Here is an 18,675-nt window from a genome sequence, read left to right on the forward strand (position 1 = left end):
ATTTCCCCTCGCAGGATTAAGAAAGTGTATCTTCTTCTTACTCCTTTGTTTGTCTTTGCCGTGGTTATACTATCTTTACTCAAAAGTCATCATGTCTCTTTATTACCATGTCACATTTTTATACATGTTCCTGTACAACACAATCAAAACAAAAGCAAGTACAATTGTAAGGTGGAATATTCAAGGTATGTAGCTTTGCATTGTACCATGATTGTTGTATTCAAATCCTGAGACATACAAAAATACCAAAATCCTTTTAAATTTAATTAAATCTCAATTCTTGTTTAGCCTATAAAGATTGAACATATAAAACAGTTGTGATAAGCAGAAAGTTCACATTCTCAAGATGCCAAACACCTGAAAATGTCTAAGAGACGCAGAATAACCGTGTTTCTTCGGGGGTAGTTTTAAAATAGTCGAACACTCTGCTGTTGATGTCTACAGTGTTGGAGTATCTTGTTTTGGAGTGTGCAGCTACTGTTAGCACTGATGGTTTTAGAAGATGTTCGACTTTGTCTCTGAAGGTCCGTAAAGGTAATACTTGCTCTTTGTGTATTGTGCTACACACACATTCAGGCACACGTTAGGTCATAGATCATTTATTCATTCCTTTGTGTCACAAACAGTCCCTGAATTCAAGACAAATGGCTTTTTATACACTTTGTGAAGCTGTTTTTGTGAACTTTTTCTATAAAATACATGGTACTTGAATATACTTTTCATCTAAAAACTGTAGAAAACCCTCGTCTGACCTGGAGCCTGTGCTACGAAGCAGGATTTGTGGCTAGCAAGGTAACTTCAAGGTTAACCCCGGGTTTTCAGTCCTACGAAGGTCGTTCACTTCTTACCTGGGTATATCGCCGTGGTAACTTACGCTGCGCACCTAACCTGCTCCTGAGCAGGTTATGTTGGACATAAGAGATCAAAGTGTAAAAATCTCCGCCCATTGACCAATCCGATCTTTTGATCGGGGAGCTCCTGGAGCTGGTCGAGGGGGAGGAGGGATGAATCAAAGCTAATAGGCCGCAGTTTGCATGTTAATACTTTTGGCCTTCCTGCATTTGTTGCTGCAGCTGTGTAACTTTGGACTTTGCCCGTTCGTCTTCAACGTATTTACACTACTCACAATAAGTTGGGGATATTGTAAGGTCTTTAGTAGGTTTCATACATAAGGTGTTTGTTTCACTGAAGTGATTTTGGGGATAGGGAAACAATTGTATTAGGGTGATAGACGCAGCTCAGAAGTGAGGAGTACGAGGGTGTCCAGACAAACCATTTGCAACCAACTCCACCGCTTTTGGCTTGAATGCCAGACGACCGTTGCAGGCGACTCCACCGACACCAAGACACTGTGGAGGAGCTGCAACAGTCTGGGCAGGCATCACTAGTCAGAGCAAAACAGATTTGGTGATTGTAGATGGCTCAGTCACTGCACGTTCTTACCTCCGATATATCATAGAAGCCATCATCATCATCCCCCAATTCTACCAGCACAGCCCCGACTTTCTCTTCATGGATGATAATGCTCCTCCACATCGTGCCAGAATTGTCACAGCTCGACTTCAGGAAGTCGGGGTTCCTCATGTGGTTTGGCCAGCAATGTCCCCTGACCTGAACCCCATAGAGCATGTGTGGGACCAGCTGAAGCAGTGACTGGCTGCTCGTACTCCACCCCCACATGACCTGGCAGAACTGTGTGTAGCACTTGTAGAGGAGTGGAACGCATTGCCTCAGAACAACATCATGAGGCTAGTTAGGATCATGAGACGTCACTGTCAAGATGTCACTGCAGCAAATGGTGGAAACACCCACTACTGACTTTGTCACCTTTGATTATTTGGGACTATCTTTGTTATTGTCTTAATTGTTGGGGTAATAAATATACTAATACTAATAACAATGGTGCTTCTTCCTATTTATTAATAATATCAAGGGGAACTATTACTTATTTCTTCAAAATTCAGACCAAATAGGAAAAGCACTCATATAAATACCAACATCCCTAACTTATCTTGAGTAGTGCAGTGCATATTGTTGAAATAGTTTGAACAGAGTTCGTTAGATGTGACGATCTGCTGAGGGCAACCGCAGTGATGATCGTGAAGCAAACTCCGCCCCTTTATGTGAACATGCTTTTAGTTGACAGGTTGATAACCAGCTTCGTAGGACTGTTAATCACGATCTCTTATGTTAGGGTTAGTGAAGTTAGACTACCCAAAGATACCCTGGGTATGTGGAACTCACTTCTTAGTACAGGCCCATGATCTGTTGTACAACTGTAAAGGAAGGGAGCCGCTGTCAATCAATCAGTGCGCACACACACACACACAATCACATTCACAACTGCTCGTCTGAATCCAACATAAGAAACGGTGTGAAAATAAATTCACAAAACTACAGTGGGCAAGCAAAATTTCTCTGTCATACATACATGAGTGCACCCGCGCACACACACACAAGGCCAGCTACACGGAGTTGGAGGAGGAAATTCATTCAATGAGTAAACCCAGGCTCAGAGGACAATCTGTTTACCAGAAGAGCTACAGGTATTGAAGGGTGATGATCAGGACTGACACTGGGTGCTCTCTTGGGCACGCTGGACATTTAGGTTGACTTGTGGTTTAGCAATTAAAATCAATTTGGCATGATCCAAATGTTTGCTGTTGTTCGTGAGGGAAAGTAACATAAAAACTCCCAATCAGGACAAGAGGAACTCAACCTATGGAATAAGAGAATACACTCCAATAACAATAAACTTACAAGCTTAGAATCCTAACATTATAAACAGAGAGCAGCAAATGTGCCTTTGTTGTCTTAAGTGCTCATCAAGAGAAACCTTACCATGTGTCAACCATGGTAAGAAAGTATGACGGAGGTGATGTGGTAAACATACTGTACATCCTTTACTCCAGAAGAGTCCGCTGTGGTCTGAAAGCTAAACTGGGCCAGCTCTGTCTGTCTCCTCGCCCAGTCACACCCAATACACAGGCTGGATACTCGATTTGTGTGTTCGGGGGGCATCAACCGTCACCATTTTAAATCAGACCATCTTCTTATCGTTTTATGGTGAGAAAAGGATCTGGTCAGACAAAATTAACCCTGATAGGGGTCCAACAACAAGAGGTATAGGATTTATGGTCCAATAAAGGCAGTCCCATCAGGCTGACTCAGAGAAAATGCCAGTCTCTTTCTCCTCCTCTGCTCCGCGGGGCCTGGTCCAGCCTCTGATACCTTTAAAATTACACATTAAACTTCAAAACTAAAGCATAGGGACCCACTCCGCCAGATTGGTCAGAAGAGATGCATGGTGGTAGTGGTGGAGGTTTCAGGCAGGCCTGTTTTGCTGTGAGATTGGTTGTTTTGGCATTAAGGATCTCTCAAGTGTCCACCACTGGTCCTATGGAGTCCTGCTGAGGGTTCTCCAGAATGGATGAACTGTCAGGTGCATTGGGATGAGGGGAGAAAGCTACCCCTGCGTTGCCTGCAATACAGCCCATGCAGCCCTGCGAGACGCAAAAAGTACACCGAAGATGTGCTCAGATATTTAGAGCGATAGACAATATACATGTCTGTAGTGAGTATGTTTGTTTACAGATCCTCACCTGTGTGTCGATCTCCTGAGGGACTGTGTGCCGTTTGATCCACGGATGGACATCAGCCAGCTCCTCTCTCTGCTCCTGAGTAAACCACGGCTGGAGGGACTGAAGCACCTGAAGCTTCTCCCTGTCTTCTGCCAGCACCTCATTCTGCTCCCTGGAGGACAGCAAAGACAGGACACAAGGTAATAGGTCTGATGCCAAGGGAATGGTGTTGAGAGGAAGCAAAACAAATTTACGTACATCCCACAAAAAGAAATGAAACATATAGCCAGCAGAGGGCGCGTGACACAAAAGTTTTCTTTTACTCAAACTAACAAACATGCTTGCTAGAGAACTTCTTTGTGTCTACAAAATGAGAGAGGAATATACAAAGATGTCCTCAAAAGAAGTCTTCATAACACCAGATATTTCAAAAAGGTCTTGACAACTGGTGATCTAAATGTATATTCCCCCACACACAAAAGATGGTGACTTTCAATAAGAGTCACCATCTTCACGATAGGAAAAGAAAGGAAAATTGATTTCCTTTTTTTTTTTTTTTTTAACATGTTGAGTTTATGGCCTCTTCTTAATTTGTGATGACAAAGCAAATGCAGTTAAAGGTTACTTATTGAAGGGCGCTCTGTTTAAACTTGAAGAGCCTCCATCTCGCTGTCTGTGTACCTGGGGTGGATCTGATACGTCATCATGACATGCTCAGGCGTGTGCTGGATCATGCTCCACAGGGAGTTCTCCACTTGAGTGTTGAAGCTGTGCTGGTGCTCTGCAGGGGCCTCCTGACTCTTGCGGGCTTTGCGTGATGTGTCTGATGAGTCGTTGCTGGCAAAGTATTTGCTGCTGTTGCTGCTGCCTGTAAGCAAAGGGAGCTCTGCATGAGTCACTTAAGCAACTGTTCAAACTATTGATTCAGTCGTGCATTCTCTTACATAGCTAATGTTGATGTCTTTTATACTGCCAAGTGATGGGACAGTGTTTGATTATGTGGGTTTTCTTTCTGAGCGTGTCTATCCTCTTACCAGTGTGTGAGGTGGAGGTTCCATTGGAGCCAGATCCAGATCCCAGGGAGCCTCCGGACTCCCCTGACCCAGAGCCTGAGGCATTGGAGCCGGTCCCTGACCGGGCATCCTCCTGCAGCAGAAGGTCGAGCAGCTCACTGGATGTAGACTGGGTATCATGGTTTATAGACTCACTGGGGTTATCACCCTAAATAAGGTAACGTTTTAGAGGTCAGAACCGACAACAATACTTGCTCTGTTGAAACAATGCGAGAGATGTTTAATGTACAAAGACTGGGTACTACGAGAGAATAATTGGAGCTGTGTTTGAAGAAAGAAGGTATAACAGTAAGCAGCAGACTCACCTTGTTGACATGTTGTTCATGGAGGCTTTCTGCATAGTTGTGCCCTGTGCTGCTCTGTCCTTCGCTCAGTTTTGGCAGCTCCTCCTGAAGCAGGTTCAGCTGCAGAGGGGAACTGGAGCGGGAGCTGGAGAATAAAGCACGAGGGCCAGCTTCCTCCTCCTCCTCCTCCCCAACAGAGGAGCTAGCTCTGGGTGAGCAAAGCATTGGGCCCAGGGAGGTCTGGGGGGCTTGGGGGACTGGCTGGGCTTGAAACTGGGGCTGAGGGAAAGGGTTAGTTCCAGGGGCAAAGCCTGCCATGGAAATGGGTGCCTGAGGCAGCATGGAAGAAGAGGATGATGGGTAAATAGAGGGGAAACCTGGAGTGAAAGTTGGGTAGTTGGGCAGGATGACGGCCATGACCGGAGTCATGTAAGGGCTGATGTTCTGGGTTGGAGCTATGGTCTGCAGGTTGTGAAAGTTCTGCATATTCTGCATCTGGATGGGTTGCATGCCCTGCAGGCTCTGAGGGGGCTGCATGATGTTGAAGTTGTAGTTGAGCTGGGTTTGGTCAGGAGTTTGCATCACCATGGGGGTTGCTCCGGACAGCTGTTGTGGTCTTGGGGATTGCTCCAGGCCAGGCTGGGTTGCCATTATGGGAAAGAATGATTGCTGGAGCTTGGCTGCTTGACTGTATGGCGACCCCATCTGGGGCTGGGAGGATTCAGAGGAGGGCCAAGAGGAGTGTGGGACCCGGCGAGGCGGGCCAGGTGGGGAAGCGTAGCTGTCTGAGGAACCCTGAGGTTTGGGACGCTTGTGTCTGGACTTTCCTCTTCTGGAGCGGTTCAATCCACCAGCACTTAACGGACGAAGGTAGTCGCCTGTGGTGAATAAGACACAGGATGAAGACTAAGGATCTGCTCAATGTCCCAAAACTTACCCCCAAGTCAAGTCCCATCTTATTTTCCTTGACCTCGATGAAAAACGCAATTGTTAAACGCTATATTCTCTGCTCTCCTTTCATAAAAAATGACCCAATGTATCTTTCACCAAAGGAGATGAGATAAAATAATCCTTTATTCATCTCACAAGCAGAGACATTTATAGTGTTACAGCAGCAAAGCAGGATAGCCGAAGAAAATCAAACAAAATAAAAATAGATAAAAATACAAGTGTAGAAAAAATATGCATCAAAAACGATAATTACAAAGCGAGTAAAATATGCATCTGAGGAAACGGTAACGTGATGATCATTTCATTATCATTTAGAGAATGCAAACTTCTAATAATCATCACTTAAAGATTTGTGGGTTGTTTCACTTAGGTGGGAGCTTCCTAAAACGGACTACTCAAACAATCCCCCAAGTCTGTCCCGTCCAGAATTAAACAGATACCTGGGTGGTGGGAGTGAGCCATCGAGCTGTTGTCGAGCTGCAGATAGGAGCTGTAGGGGCTCTGGAGGATGCGATGGCGAAATCGATCCACATATTCTTGTTCCTCTTTCTGGGTGTGAGCGGACAGCACCTCCTTGGTGAGATCTATATACCTCGGTTCCTCTGTGGCAGGACAGACGGGGGTTGGAGCGGCGTCAGCAGGCTCGCTGCCCGTCGGGGCATCCTCCAGTGCTGTAGCCTCTGTGGGAAAACAGGACAACAAAGTATTAAGATGACTCTTCATCCATCGCAATGATGTATGACACCTATGGCTGTTAAATGATTACAATTTTTCATCATGATTAAAAACTGAAATTTAATATTTAATCACGACTCATTGCAAGCTTAATAATGGGCTTTTACTTCCTGTATGGTCGACAACAATGTCCTTATGTTCTTTAGAAATCAAAGCATGTTTGTATCCAAAGGTTGCAACTTTAACTTCAGCAGGGAAAAAAATGAACTTGTTGCTGATCAAAAGGCCAAAGAGGACATTAAAAGGCTGACTCGTCAACTGAGCCTTCTGGGAGATTTTCTAAGTAAAATAAGGCGCTCCTCTCTTTTCAATCAGGGAGACGCTACTGTCAGCGCAGAGCTACGATGCGCCTAAAGGGAAAAAGTAGCTTGAGATCATTGTAAAATAATAATTAATTTCACATCGCAATTAACACGTTAATGCTGACAGCCCTAATTACATCCCTTAATTCACAGTGCTCCTCTTGCAATGATTCAGAGCAGCAGACAGATCTGATTCAGGAAGTGCTTTAAAAAATGACAACAATGTGTGCTGGGATTCTGATTTAGGAGATGTTGAACAGATGCACTCCACTGATTTTGCCCATGAAAGCGTCTTTGCTCTGGCTGCACCTTCGTCTTAAAACAAACAGTGATTAAACAATCCACGGTTTACATGAGAACTGACCAATGACAGGTCATCATTGGCACTACTAGTTTGCAGGCCCTTCCTCTCCCCATAAATCCTTCAAAAAACACTTCAAAGATTTTACCACCACCTGGCTCTGACAAGTCCCATGTGTCTGCCATGATCTCACACATTGATGCAAGTGTATGGTCCAGTACCTGATTCAGGCTGTGGCACATGAACGATGGTGCTGCTGTACGAACACTGGCTGGTGACAGACACTACACTCATTGCCTTTGTTGACATTGTGATGTCTGTCAGAGGTGCTCCAACAACTGCTGCGGATGTCGGGGCCACTGACACCCCACTGTCCAACACCACTGTGCAACAAAATGAAATCAGTTATTGTTACTTCTTTAACAAATCTAACAAAAAGGATCTGGTGTAGCTGGTGTGAAAGGGTTCGGTGATTGGAGTGTGTTTCTACCATCTGAGCTGGCCTGTGCCGTGTCTGTGGCTCCAGCAGGCTTATCATCATCTGAGGCAGAGGATGAGGAAGAAGATGTGGCGAGCGAATGAGAGTCACTCTTCCGCTTAAGGACAGGACCTGTGCAGCTCTCCAAATATCTATGACACAGAAACATAAATACATACAATTAACAGCATGATAGATCAGTTCAGTTTATTACCGTAAAACCCGTAATATATGTTGCACCGATATATAAGTTGCAGTCTGTTTTTGTGCGTTTCCCAGAAAAGGAAAAAGGCTTAAACAGCCTTCCTGCGTAACGATTTAGGTTGTGTTCAGTGAAGTCTACAACGTGCTGTTTGTGTACAGCTCTGTCACTCTTTAAGTAACATTTGTTTACCCTTTGTGGAGTTTGCTCCCCTACTAGCTACAGTACGGTAGATGAACTCTACTACAGTGAAAGTAGTAAAGTACCGACACACAGCTTGCAAGTCACTCGTTGACTCTAATAAAGAACTCTATCAATACAGCGCTACACAAGTTTTAATTACCGAACAATACACCACTGTTTGCTTTAAATTCATGAGAGGGGGAAGAAAGATGGTAAAAAGCAGCACAGCCAGCCAGGTCTGTGTCTCTATGTATCCCCACCCGCTTTCTATCAGTTAACAATACAAAATGAAGGGGGATGAATTTTCAATCGCTTCACCTTACTTCAATCGTAATGACAGCACGTGTCTCTGAATTGTGTATTGGTTGAATCGGGGACGAAGACGCAACCAACTTTTTAAAAGAGGTTATCAAAGGGCGTCTTAAACACCAGATTTGACAGTATGTGCTGAAACACCCCATATCTAACAGGCAGGTTGACAGTCCCTCCACACACCTGATGATGTTGTCCACACAGTTGATCTGCTGATAGGAGGGGATGTGTGCCTGCTTCCTGTCCTCTTCGTGATCTCTGACCTCAGGGTTGGAGACTATGGGGGGCAGTGCTCCTGGGAGAGAAGATTGATAAGCGTTATCAGATTTTTTTACATTATTTTTTCCGTTTTTTTCTTCTTCTTAATATCAGTGGCTGCCTTGCCTTTCGTAGGTTTGCAGGGAAGAGCATTTTTGTGGCTGGAGCCCAGATAGGCTTGCTGTCCCCAGCTCTTGACTCTGTTCACGTCGGCACAGATCTGCTGTAGAGTCATCTACAGTAACACACACACATCATAATTAACCTCTGCCACAGGGTTACCGCTGGTTTCCCAGGCCTGTGATGTCACTGTGATGTCTCACCGGCTCTCTGTGCGAGTCCTCCCACATGTTACCATTGCTGTCACTTGAGGAAGCTACACTGATGTAGTGCTCATGAGAGCCGTTACTACCCAAGCTGCCATAGCCACTGGAGCCGTTGTTGTGGACCGGCTGTGGAGAGAAGACAAAGAAGTGATAGGAGAGAAAAAGAAAAGTTAATAAAGGTGATAGAAATGCAACATTATTCCTAAGACCAAATGTTGTAGGAAAGAAAAAAACTATTTTCATGAGGATGATTTTCACTTCAATGAGATAATATCATTTATGGAGCTTTAAACTTCAACTGTAATCTTTTTACCGATAAGTGATGTTACATAGTTGAAAATCCTGTTTTTTTCAGTGCTAAGTAATGACCTGCAGGAAAAGCTTGTAGATCTTTGATTGGAGATCTTTTATGTCGTCGTGTGTCACCAGGACGTCGTCTTTGTCCCGAGCAGCAAACACATCCTCATTCAGGGGACTCCTGGAGACAAAAGAAGACAACACCGTGAGGTTGTCTTTACCATGACCATTTAGTATTTCATCAGCCTCTCAGCAACTGCTGCTGTGCAACTTACGTCCTGACTTTATGCCGTCCAATGATGAAGGCCACCTTGCGGCTCCAGGGGTTGATGAAGCTGGACCAGCTGGTATCCAAGGTGATGTGGTCTCCGTTCTGACAGCGCAGACGCACCGGAGAGTGTTCGAACGGAGACTGGCCAGCATACTTTAACACTGTGCAGGATATGAATGAGAGAGAGAGGGGTGAAGATAGAGCAGAGCAACTGACAGATCAGTCATAACAAAGACCGGAGACACTTTGTTTTTAGTGCTAGTGTTGATATAATTCATAAAACGTTTGGAATTATTTATTGTCAAAATACAGGACAAACTTCCAACTCAATAAATCTCAGGTTAAAATTTGCGATTAAATACACCTTTAACCTCTTTGAACACATTACCTTTCCGATGCATCGACAGCACTAAGGGGCGGTCGTCCGGGTGAATGCATGTCAGCAACGACGTGCCAATCAGGTCCTGAGGAAGGTATCCTAGCAACGGCACAGCCCTGTAGAAAGCAACCACCACATTGGTGTCATCAGAACACTGACACTGAAGCTCGGTGCAAACTCCAATTATGGACATGTTTGTGTGTGCACTGACCTGTCATCCACTTCCAGGAACACACAGCCTGGAGAGTGAGTGGTGGTGAAGATGCGCTTGTCTAACGGTATCCGAGGTGCTGCATGAAAGAATAATCACAAAGACATGAAAGCTTCTCATATTGATGACTGAACAGCAAAGGGGTATCGGAAAAAAAAAAGTTATGATTTGATGGCAACTTTCTGAGGAAACATCTCTTTCAAAACGCATCTAAAGAAATGGATGTTGACAGATATTGTCAAGCAGCACAAGTCGTTTGTCCAAACTAAAGTAAAACCAGTAAGATGTTCAGTCAGTCAGTACACAGTTAAAGTGTGTGGTGCACTGGTTGTACCCTCATATCCAGATATAATTCGCTCAGCAAGCGCCAGGCAGCACGGCTCCTCCTCCCCTCGGCCACTTGCTTTTCCCTGCACCTTCAGCAGGTAAGGTGTCATCCGAAACGGGTTGTAACGCATCTCACCGTCACAGTCCTTCCCGCCCCTGAAACATTGAGAGAAGTTTTAATTTCTAACTTAACGTGAGATCAGAGAGAAACAACAAACACAAACTACAGCCACGTCTACACGTTTCATCAACAAAAGTAATCACTCTGTCAAACGTGTCTCATCTTTCAGCAGCCTCAGACTTCAACTACTGGTAAAAGGGATCAAATCTGTGTAATCTTACAGTGTTCTGAGCGATTCCAATTTTCTCAAAGAAATTGTTCATTTCGAGATCGCAGATCGTTGGAATGCATAGAATTAGAAAGATCCTAAAAGAGTTGAGAGATAGAAAACACACTGACCTGATTCTGCAAAAGAAAGACTTGACCTGCGCACAGTCAAACAGAACCCCTGCTGCGGATGATAAACAGAGGCAACGGAGGTACAGTTTTAAATTCTCCATTTCATCTACTATAAGTCAGATGAATTTATTAATACCTAAAAAAATGGCATATATTTTTAAGAAACAAAGTTAGGAAGTAAAAAAAAAAAAAAAAAAAGGAAAAACCAATCTGTTCAAACGTAATCAAGTGGTCCTAACATACCTGTGTGCGAGTTGCTCCAGGGTGGCAGATGCGGCTGAGCCGTGTGCGAGTAGAAGACGTTAACATCTTGGTGGAAGAGCAGCTCCACGAACTTTGCCGACTCAAGGAACTTTCTCTTGCAGCAAAGGATGCTGGGGGCTTGCTCCGACGCGTACAGCACACGGCCGCTCGACAGGGAGAACACCACCACAAAGGAGTCCTGCACAAGGACACGGACACGCAGAAGGACACGGACACATACACACAAGCAAGCCAAGTCACGCACACACGCAAAAGCAGTGAACACATACACTCACACACACGCCCGCCCACAGGCCCAGGCGTGAGGTAGAGGGTTAAGGCGGGGCTGCCTCAACTATAAAGCACTGTAGAAAACACTGAGATATACATGTATTATGAATGTTCAAATAGTAATGTACAGCTAGTGTGCAGCTCAGTGATCAAAGCGCTTACTTTCTCCCTATGATTGACATTTTTTACATATCCTTATTCTTCTTCCACCCATCATCTGTGTTAAACGTCTGGTTTTCAAAAACACAATGACATTTGTTTTAAATTAACTAAATCTATTTTTACCTGGCAAAAAAAAAAAGCTTTTCCATTTCCTATCATTCATGACTATGGTGGTGGTCGCTGTAACGGTGATGATAGTAGTCTAAGTTTTTTTCACTGTTGTAATTTGAGTCTGCTGTTATGTTAGGATTATGATTCTATGTGTATTTAAGAATGTTGTTATAACTGTTACTTTAACGACTTACCATGAATTGGGTTCATGCAGTCACTACATTTTTTTTTTAATCCTTTCAAAATTTTGAACCTTTTTTTTTTATATTTCTCTTCTCGAAATTTGCAGTGACGCACCTACTTCTCTTTTCCCAAGATCCAAATGATTATATTTAACTTTGGTGAGGACATGGAAGCAGTTATCATTTTCCCTTTATTCCTCCATCTTCTCTCTTTTACTCATTGTCTTTAACTTTCCTTTTTCTTTTCATTTTTGAATGATTTTAATCCACCCCTCACACACACACCGAAACAATCTTGCACACATTCACACGCACACACCTCTTGTCCAGCCTGATCAACCTTCTACCACAGACCGGAGTACCTCACTGCCTCACTCATTCATTATTTATCAGGGAGGGGCAATAGAACAACATTAACAACAACACTAACAATACTAACCACAGAAACCATGTCCTGACCACCAATGTGTGTGCCTTGTAAGGGGGAGGCTCCCTTCCCTTGGGGTCTCGTGGCCCCCCCACCAACATGTACACACCTACAACTGGCTGGGCTGCAGTTGGCAGGTTCCCTTCTGGTGGTCTGGAGACCGCCGATGTGGGAACTGGCCAGAAAGACACTAATGGTTCATCATTATGAGTTCCTCCTCCCACAAAATCATCAGCAGTCAAGCTCTCGTCTGAAAGCCGTACACCAGCTACCGGCTTAAAGACATTTGGAGCTGAATGAAAACACAGCCGAAATTCCTGAAAAAGATGAACCTACCGGCTCAGATCAGAAGGAAAGTTCATGGAGACATTTTGGATAGTAACAATCCTTCAAAAATGAGCGACATGCTCGGTGAAATGCTCCAGTTAAATTATAGTTTGTCATGTTCTGACAATAAAGAAAAATTCAACCATAATTAACTACCTGGTTTCTTCGACTTTCACTCAGGAGCAAAAATCAAGGATCTTACATTTATCATGATAATTATCGATTGATGTGACATTAATTTTCATCTTGATAACATTTTAAGTCCTATCACCCAGGCCTGACCTCACTCAAATCCTTCAACCATCACCTTTCACACAAACACATGTACACAAATCTACCCTGTCATAAACACTTGTTCACACATCCCCCTTCTCATAATTTTTTTCCTCTTTTTTTTTTTTTTTAACAGTGTTTTGCTAAATTGTTCATCCCTGCTGTCTGATTATTGCGTTGTGTGTGTGTGTGTAAATATAAGTACCGTGTTTTTAAGTGTGTGTTCAGAAGTAACTCTCTCCAGCTCTTCCAGGGTGCAGACGGTGGCATTTCTCCTCTCATCCTGGCTGTTTCTCATCAGCAGTTTGTAGTATTCACTGTTGGCTACAGAGGAACACAAACACAAATGCTGCATCAAAACAACAAAAAAGGGAAATCCGGCTCATAGAACAATGACAAGCAATGGCACTACTCTGAAATAAAAGCTTTAAGAGTGAGAGGCTGGGTTACCTTGCACCTGCTTGACACAGTTGAGTGCATAATGTAAGGCCTCCACTGTGCTCGCTTTGCTGCGACTGCGTCTGTCTGATGGTAGCCTCTTCTTCATCTCTGCCACTGTGATCATCAGCTCTCTGTGGGCCTGGCCTTTGCCATCAGCTGCATTCTCACTGCTAAACACACACACACACATTTGTAAGGTTTGACATTGTTGAACGTGGTGGCAAACAAAAGCACACATTTTCAAGTTTTCATTCCAGATGAAATGTTTTATGTATAGTGCAAAAACACTGAATTATTCTTCTCTGGTGTTTAGTTTGGACTCAGGTGGACAAAAAGCAGACTTCTCCCTGTAGTCTAGGTTTATTTTTTTCTTTTCAGAGAGGCAGTTTATAAATGAACCATTTAGTACTTTACAAACTATAATACTTCCACATCAGTTTACAGAAAAACTTTGCTGGTCAGTTGCAACCTTCCATGCTTGCTGTAGCCTGATACCGTTGAGGTTTTCCTTTGTAATCTGCAGCATTGTGTTGAGTGTACTTTTAGAACAGATAGTAACAGTAATCTGGTTAAAAGGCTGACTTGTTTACAACCAGTAAGATGGCCTGAAGGCTTCCGAGTCTTGTTCAAAAGAATGTGGTATTCAGAGTTTTTAGCCTTTATCTTTGTTTTGAACAATATTATCACAGGAAAAAAACCGGAAGACTAAAACACAAATAAATCAAATTTTAGTTTTGAGAGTTTTATATTCATACATTTAAGCTATTTGTTGTTATAGGCTGTTGTAGATTAGAAAACATTGTGCTAAGACAATGTAAACACATGTAAATTCAAAACAAACAGGAATTCAAACAGGAACTACCTCTTGGTTGAAGCTGAGGTGGATCCTGTGACACTACCAGGGCTGTGATTGGACGACGGAGACAGGTCATTTGATCCGCTAGTCATCTCCTCGTCGTCCTGCCCCACTTCTCCACCTGAAGTTCCGCTTTCCTCCCCTCTGAGGCGCTCGGACTGCTGCCCCGAGGACGCCCTCCCTCCATCCCTTCCACTTTCTCCAGCAGCTGACTGTAACACAGGGTCCTCCCCGTCAGGATTGCTATCACCTCCCGCCATCTCCACTCTTTGGTCACACCTCAGTGGTAAATTGACCATTCACGGTGATCAGTGAAGGCCTTCATATGTTCAATAAGGGTTCCATAAGGGGGCTTTAAAATGGTGGACATTCAATTAGTGCTTAATGTTGACGGTAAAGACGGTCCTTTTTCTCTGGAAAACAAAGAGAAAAGGAAAGATAATGAACACTACCAGTACAAGAATTGCAGTGTTCAATTTACAACATGGAATAACTAGTGGCTGGACTTTATCAAGCAGCTAATTTCTTGGATTCGAGCACAGGGGTGGGAAAGGAAAAAGAAAACTGACCCATACACACAAGGTTACACTACATTAAGGCACATTTTTGAATGTAAATTTTAAAAAAAACAAACCATTATATAAAAGCAATAAAGCCTGCCAAAAGAGGGATGACACACAGCTGGATTGCTGGTGGTTCTTTCACACAACCACCAGTGGGAGAGTGTGGAAATGGAAACCCGAAAGCTTAAATGAGGTAAAGATGGGGTCATCCCCTAAAGACACAGAACAAGTTCAACTTATGTTACCCTTTAAAGAGATTCTGTTCAGGGTCGAACACGATTTAAAACCTCACTCCTAAACATTAACTTGTTGCGATAAGGCAGCAGCCTCCAGCAGTGCAAATAATCTGACCCATCAAAATACACAGTTCTAGTAGGTTTTCATATACATTTTGCAAAGAGTAGCAATGTGCAGGAAAAGACATGGAACAGCATGTTAGGGTGTCAGCCACAATCTTAAAGGAGACAGTCACAGAAACTCATATGATGTATGTAGAATCATTATTTCAGGGGGTTGCGTTTGTATTGAGGTTTGTATCAGGGGCAGCTCTGTGCGGTTCAAATGCATCGAATGAGGCAAAGACAAACAACATGTTAAAAGTGATTATGTACCAAAATTACAACTGAAATACTGAAACACAAAAACAAACTTGTTTTTGACTCATCTTCACACAAGACACATTGTTGTGAAATAACAACAAAGACACAGAGGTCAAACGTTTGGTACAGAGGCACAATGTTTTTCAAATGTGAACAAACACAATCTGCCTTGTTATCTAACACTATCGCACTGCCTGACCAACATCCCATTGAGCTCATCTACCATCTACATATGAGCACATTTTATCCATCAATACTGCCAAAACCAGAACACGACTCTGCCAAATGGGAGTCTTTACACACCAACAAAGAACACAATAATACTGTGATAATCTGCAGGATGATAGCTGCTGCCTAGCAGACGCATTTCCCTCAGCTTTCCTTCAAATGAAATGGAGCCCAATTCTCCTGGAGGCTTCACAAGAAACATCATATTTCATTTTGAAAAGGGCTTCAATTCATACTTGACATTTATTTTTTAATACAGCTTTAATTAAACTTAGCACATCATAATATTACTGCTCGGCGTCCCACTCTCTTATCAATTGAGTTTTTTCAGCATGGATAAACTAAAATGTAAGTTCTGAAGACGGGTTCAGTAAGAGACAGAGAAAGAAAACAGAGACACGTCTTGAGAGGCGAGTGTGGAGCCAGCAAAAATATCCTGAGTCGTTCAACAGTTCGTCACAGCAAGATTACATAAACAGCTTGCTCAATTCAGGAGCATGTTAAGCCATCCTCCTATCATACCTGTTCTATACGTGTGCGCAGCGCACAGACGCAGAGCCAGGATTACTACGCTGTAGCTTTCACGCTCTGGCTCTGTCTGAATTGTACAGCACACAAACGGAGCCACACTGAGGTCAAGGCACATGAGGTTATTAATCTGACCTTTTGTCCCCCACCTCTCACAGAGAAACCTTCTTTACAGTGTTTGAATGTTTGCTAGAGGCACAATGCATTCCCAGGTGGACTGAATCACTTGTACTAATGATATGATACTACTCATTCATTTATTTATCTGTCATTTGACATTATCAATGGCTTGTACTGTGTACATTAGTGACAGAACATTTATACATTAATCAAAACAAGGAAGAAATTGTGAAAAATATAATTGGCGGAGATCATGACGTCAGTCTATCATACTTATAGGTTGAATTTAGATGAATATCTCCACACACTACAAGTTATTAATGCTATTTTAATAATGATGGACAAACAGTGTAGCAAAGAAGCTCACAGATATAACTATTTTTGTTCAACTGTTGAAGTAAAACATGAAGTACATGTTTTCTGAGTTTTTATCTAGTTTGCACAGAACTTCTGTTGTAATGATGAGGACAGAAAGTCCCAAGATAATTCTTGACACTGATAAATGATAATCAATGTTCTCCCATCCCTGTAGTAAATGGCTCTCACAGTAACATAAGAGTCTAAAACTTTATGATGTCGGGTTTTCACACATTAGTGAAAGTGTGTAGAGTATACCAAGAACCATGAGCGATTGATCACTGATTGTTATCCAGTCAACTTAATAATTAATGTGTTTACTGAATACCCGTTTTCTGTCTAAACGTGTGTGGACATTTTAAGGTCCTTTGATGTCAAATAATTCTCATTGGCTGGAAATTAAATGGAGGCGGTATTTAAGAAGTTGACAAATTAATCTTACAGATCTCAAATCACAACACTAAACCATCGAACTCCTGCCAACACGGAAGTGAAAGCCTGGCAGGATATACATCCCTTAGCCAATCACATTATCAGATCATGATATTATATAATAACATTTAGTCTCGCAACATTTACACTTGATCAATCTACATGTTAAAGTTCACAATAAGCTCTTCATGGGACATTAAGTAAAAACAGGGTTCACTGACATTTGACGACCAGTTATTTTAATAACCACATGCGTGAGTTTGAGTTACATACTAATAATACCCTGAGCCTGTCATGAAGTCTATACAGGTCGCCACAAAACCAACTATGACTATCAATACAACTAAGTAAAAAAACATAACGTGCACAAATACAACTATTTTTCCATTCTTCCAATAGCTGGAAAATGAAAAGTTTTCCAGACTGCATCAGCCCAAAGCCCACTCTTACTAAAACAAACCTGACTCTCATTATGGTTCACAAGCCCTCTCCTAATATGAACCCAGTCACCTCAATAACCTCAGTCACCACTGTTTATCTTAAGGCTTTTAAGACAGCCAGCTCACGTTACTACTACTATTAACTTAAGCTGTCAATGTGAAACTATAAGGATTATGTTGTGCCACAAATCTGGACATCTACAAACTACATTTATATTGACACATTATAAACTAACTCCTGTATTTTATCTGTCCAGTAGCAAACTTGAAGGGACTTTTAGGAGAAATTAAACCGTGTAACATTAAGAGAAAGCTTGTTAAATACTTTCCGGAACAGAGAGCTACAAGTTGTTACTGTCTAGTTCAGCGCCTCTGCATCTTCCTGACTTGTGGCAGACATGTTCTTTACAGCTATCGCGTTAACAACACACTGCTGCTGACAACTGCTGCTGCTGTAAGGAGTGCAAGAGCAACTGAAAATTCTTAACATGCACAAATACAAGAGTATACTAAGACTACAGAAGACAAGACAACGAATACCTTACATTTGTTTACATTTTCTGGTGTTGTGGGCGAGGCGGTGTGCTAGCAAGTTAGCATAGCAACCACGCCAACGACAATCTTAACGTCTTATGGTGAAATATTTACCTCTCGATGTCAGATGTGTCTTCACTTCAGTATGTCAATAATCAAATATAATGTTTATTTCCGCTCACTCGTTGTTGTTTTTTTGCCCCAGTCACGTAGATAAATCCTCTACCATTCCGGAGCGCTAGACACATTCATGCAACGTGAGGCCGGCAGGGAACTGCTCCGCCCACTTCACGCTGATTGGATGGAGGAATTTTGTATCTATTGTGTGATTGGACATTACGCGTGTGGGTGGGCGTCTTTGAATGCAGACTGTTCAGCGTCTTGCTGAAGGTTCACGTGGACCACCATGTTACGCAACAGGATGACAACAAGCACGACGTCGACTGAGCGAGCACCTACTCTTCATATACCTGCTGCATTCACTGACCCATCAAAGACGGAAAGGTTATTCCGTTGAAATATTTAGTTGCCCTTACATTTGCTCATTTACTAACCCTTTTAATTTTAAATGTCTGACATTTTCACAATGGGTGGTTTTTGGCAAAAACTAGTAGACGTTTGGTGGCTAAA

General features: G+C 42.8%; 1 protein-coding gene across 2 annotated transcripts; it reads right to left on the bottom strand.

Moving 5' to 3' along the window:
• Window positions 1-74: 74 nt before the first annotated feature.
• On the bottom strand, window positions 75-18,359 carry per3 (period circadian clock 3). 2 transcript variants are annotated; one of them, XM_079340735.1, is made up of 22 exons: window positions 18,160-18,359; window positions 14,251-14,657; window positions 13,398-13,558; window positions 13,153-13,271; window positions 11,175-11,373; window positions 10,932-10,980; window positions 10,479-10,627; window positions 10,145-10,223; window positions 9,943-10,049; window positions 9,559-9,715; window positions 9,356-9,464; window positions 8,984-9,112; window positions 8,787-8,895; window positions 8,586-8,697; window positions 7,718-7,857; window positions 7,449-7,610; window positions 6,330-6,569; window positions 4,960-5,816; window positions 4,616-4,802; window positions 4,263-4,449; window positions 3,603-3,753; window positions 75-3,503 (listed from the first exon to the last, which is right to left on the bottom strand). In XM_079340735.1, the coding sequence occupies exons 2-22, from the start codon at window positions 14,541-14,543 to the stop codon at window positions 3,378-3,380; spliced, it is 3,822 nt and encodes a 1,273-aa protein (XP_079196861.1). In that variant the 5' UTR covers window positions 14,544-14,657; window positions 18,160-18,359; the 3' UTR covers window positions 75-3,377. The 2 variants fall into 2 exon arrangements, with proteins under 2 accessions (XP_079196861.1, XP_079196860.1); XM_079340734.1 differs by having other exon boundaries at window positions 10,932-10,983.
• Window positions 18,360-18,675: the final 316 nt, after the last annotated feature.

The sequence above is a fragment of the Symphodus melops genome (assembly GCF_947650265.1).
Source record: "Symphodus melops genome assembly, chromosome: 4".
NCBI lineage: Eukaryota > Metazoa > Chordata > Actinopteri > Labriformes > Labridae > Symphodus > Symphodus melops.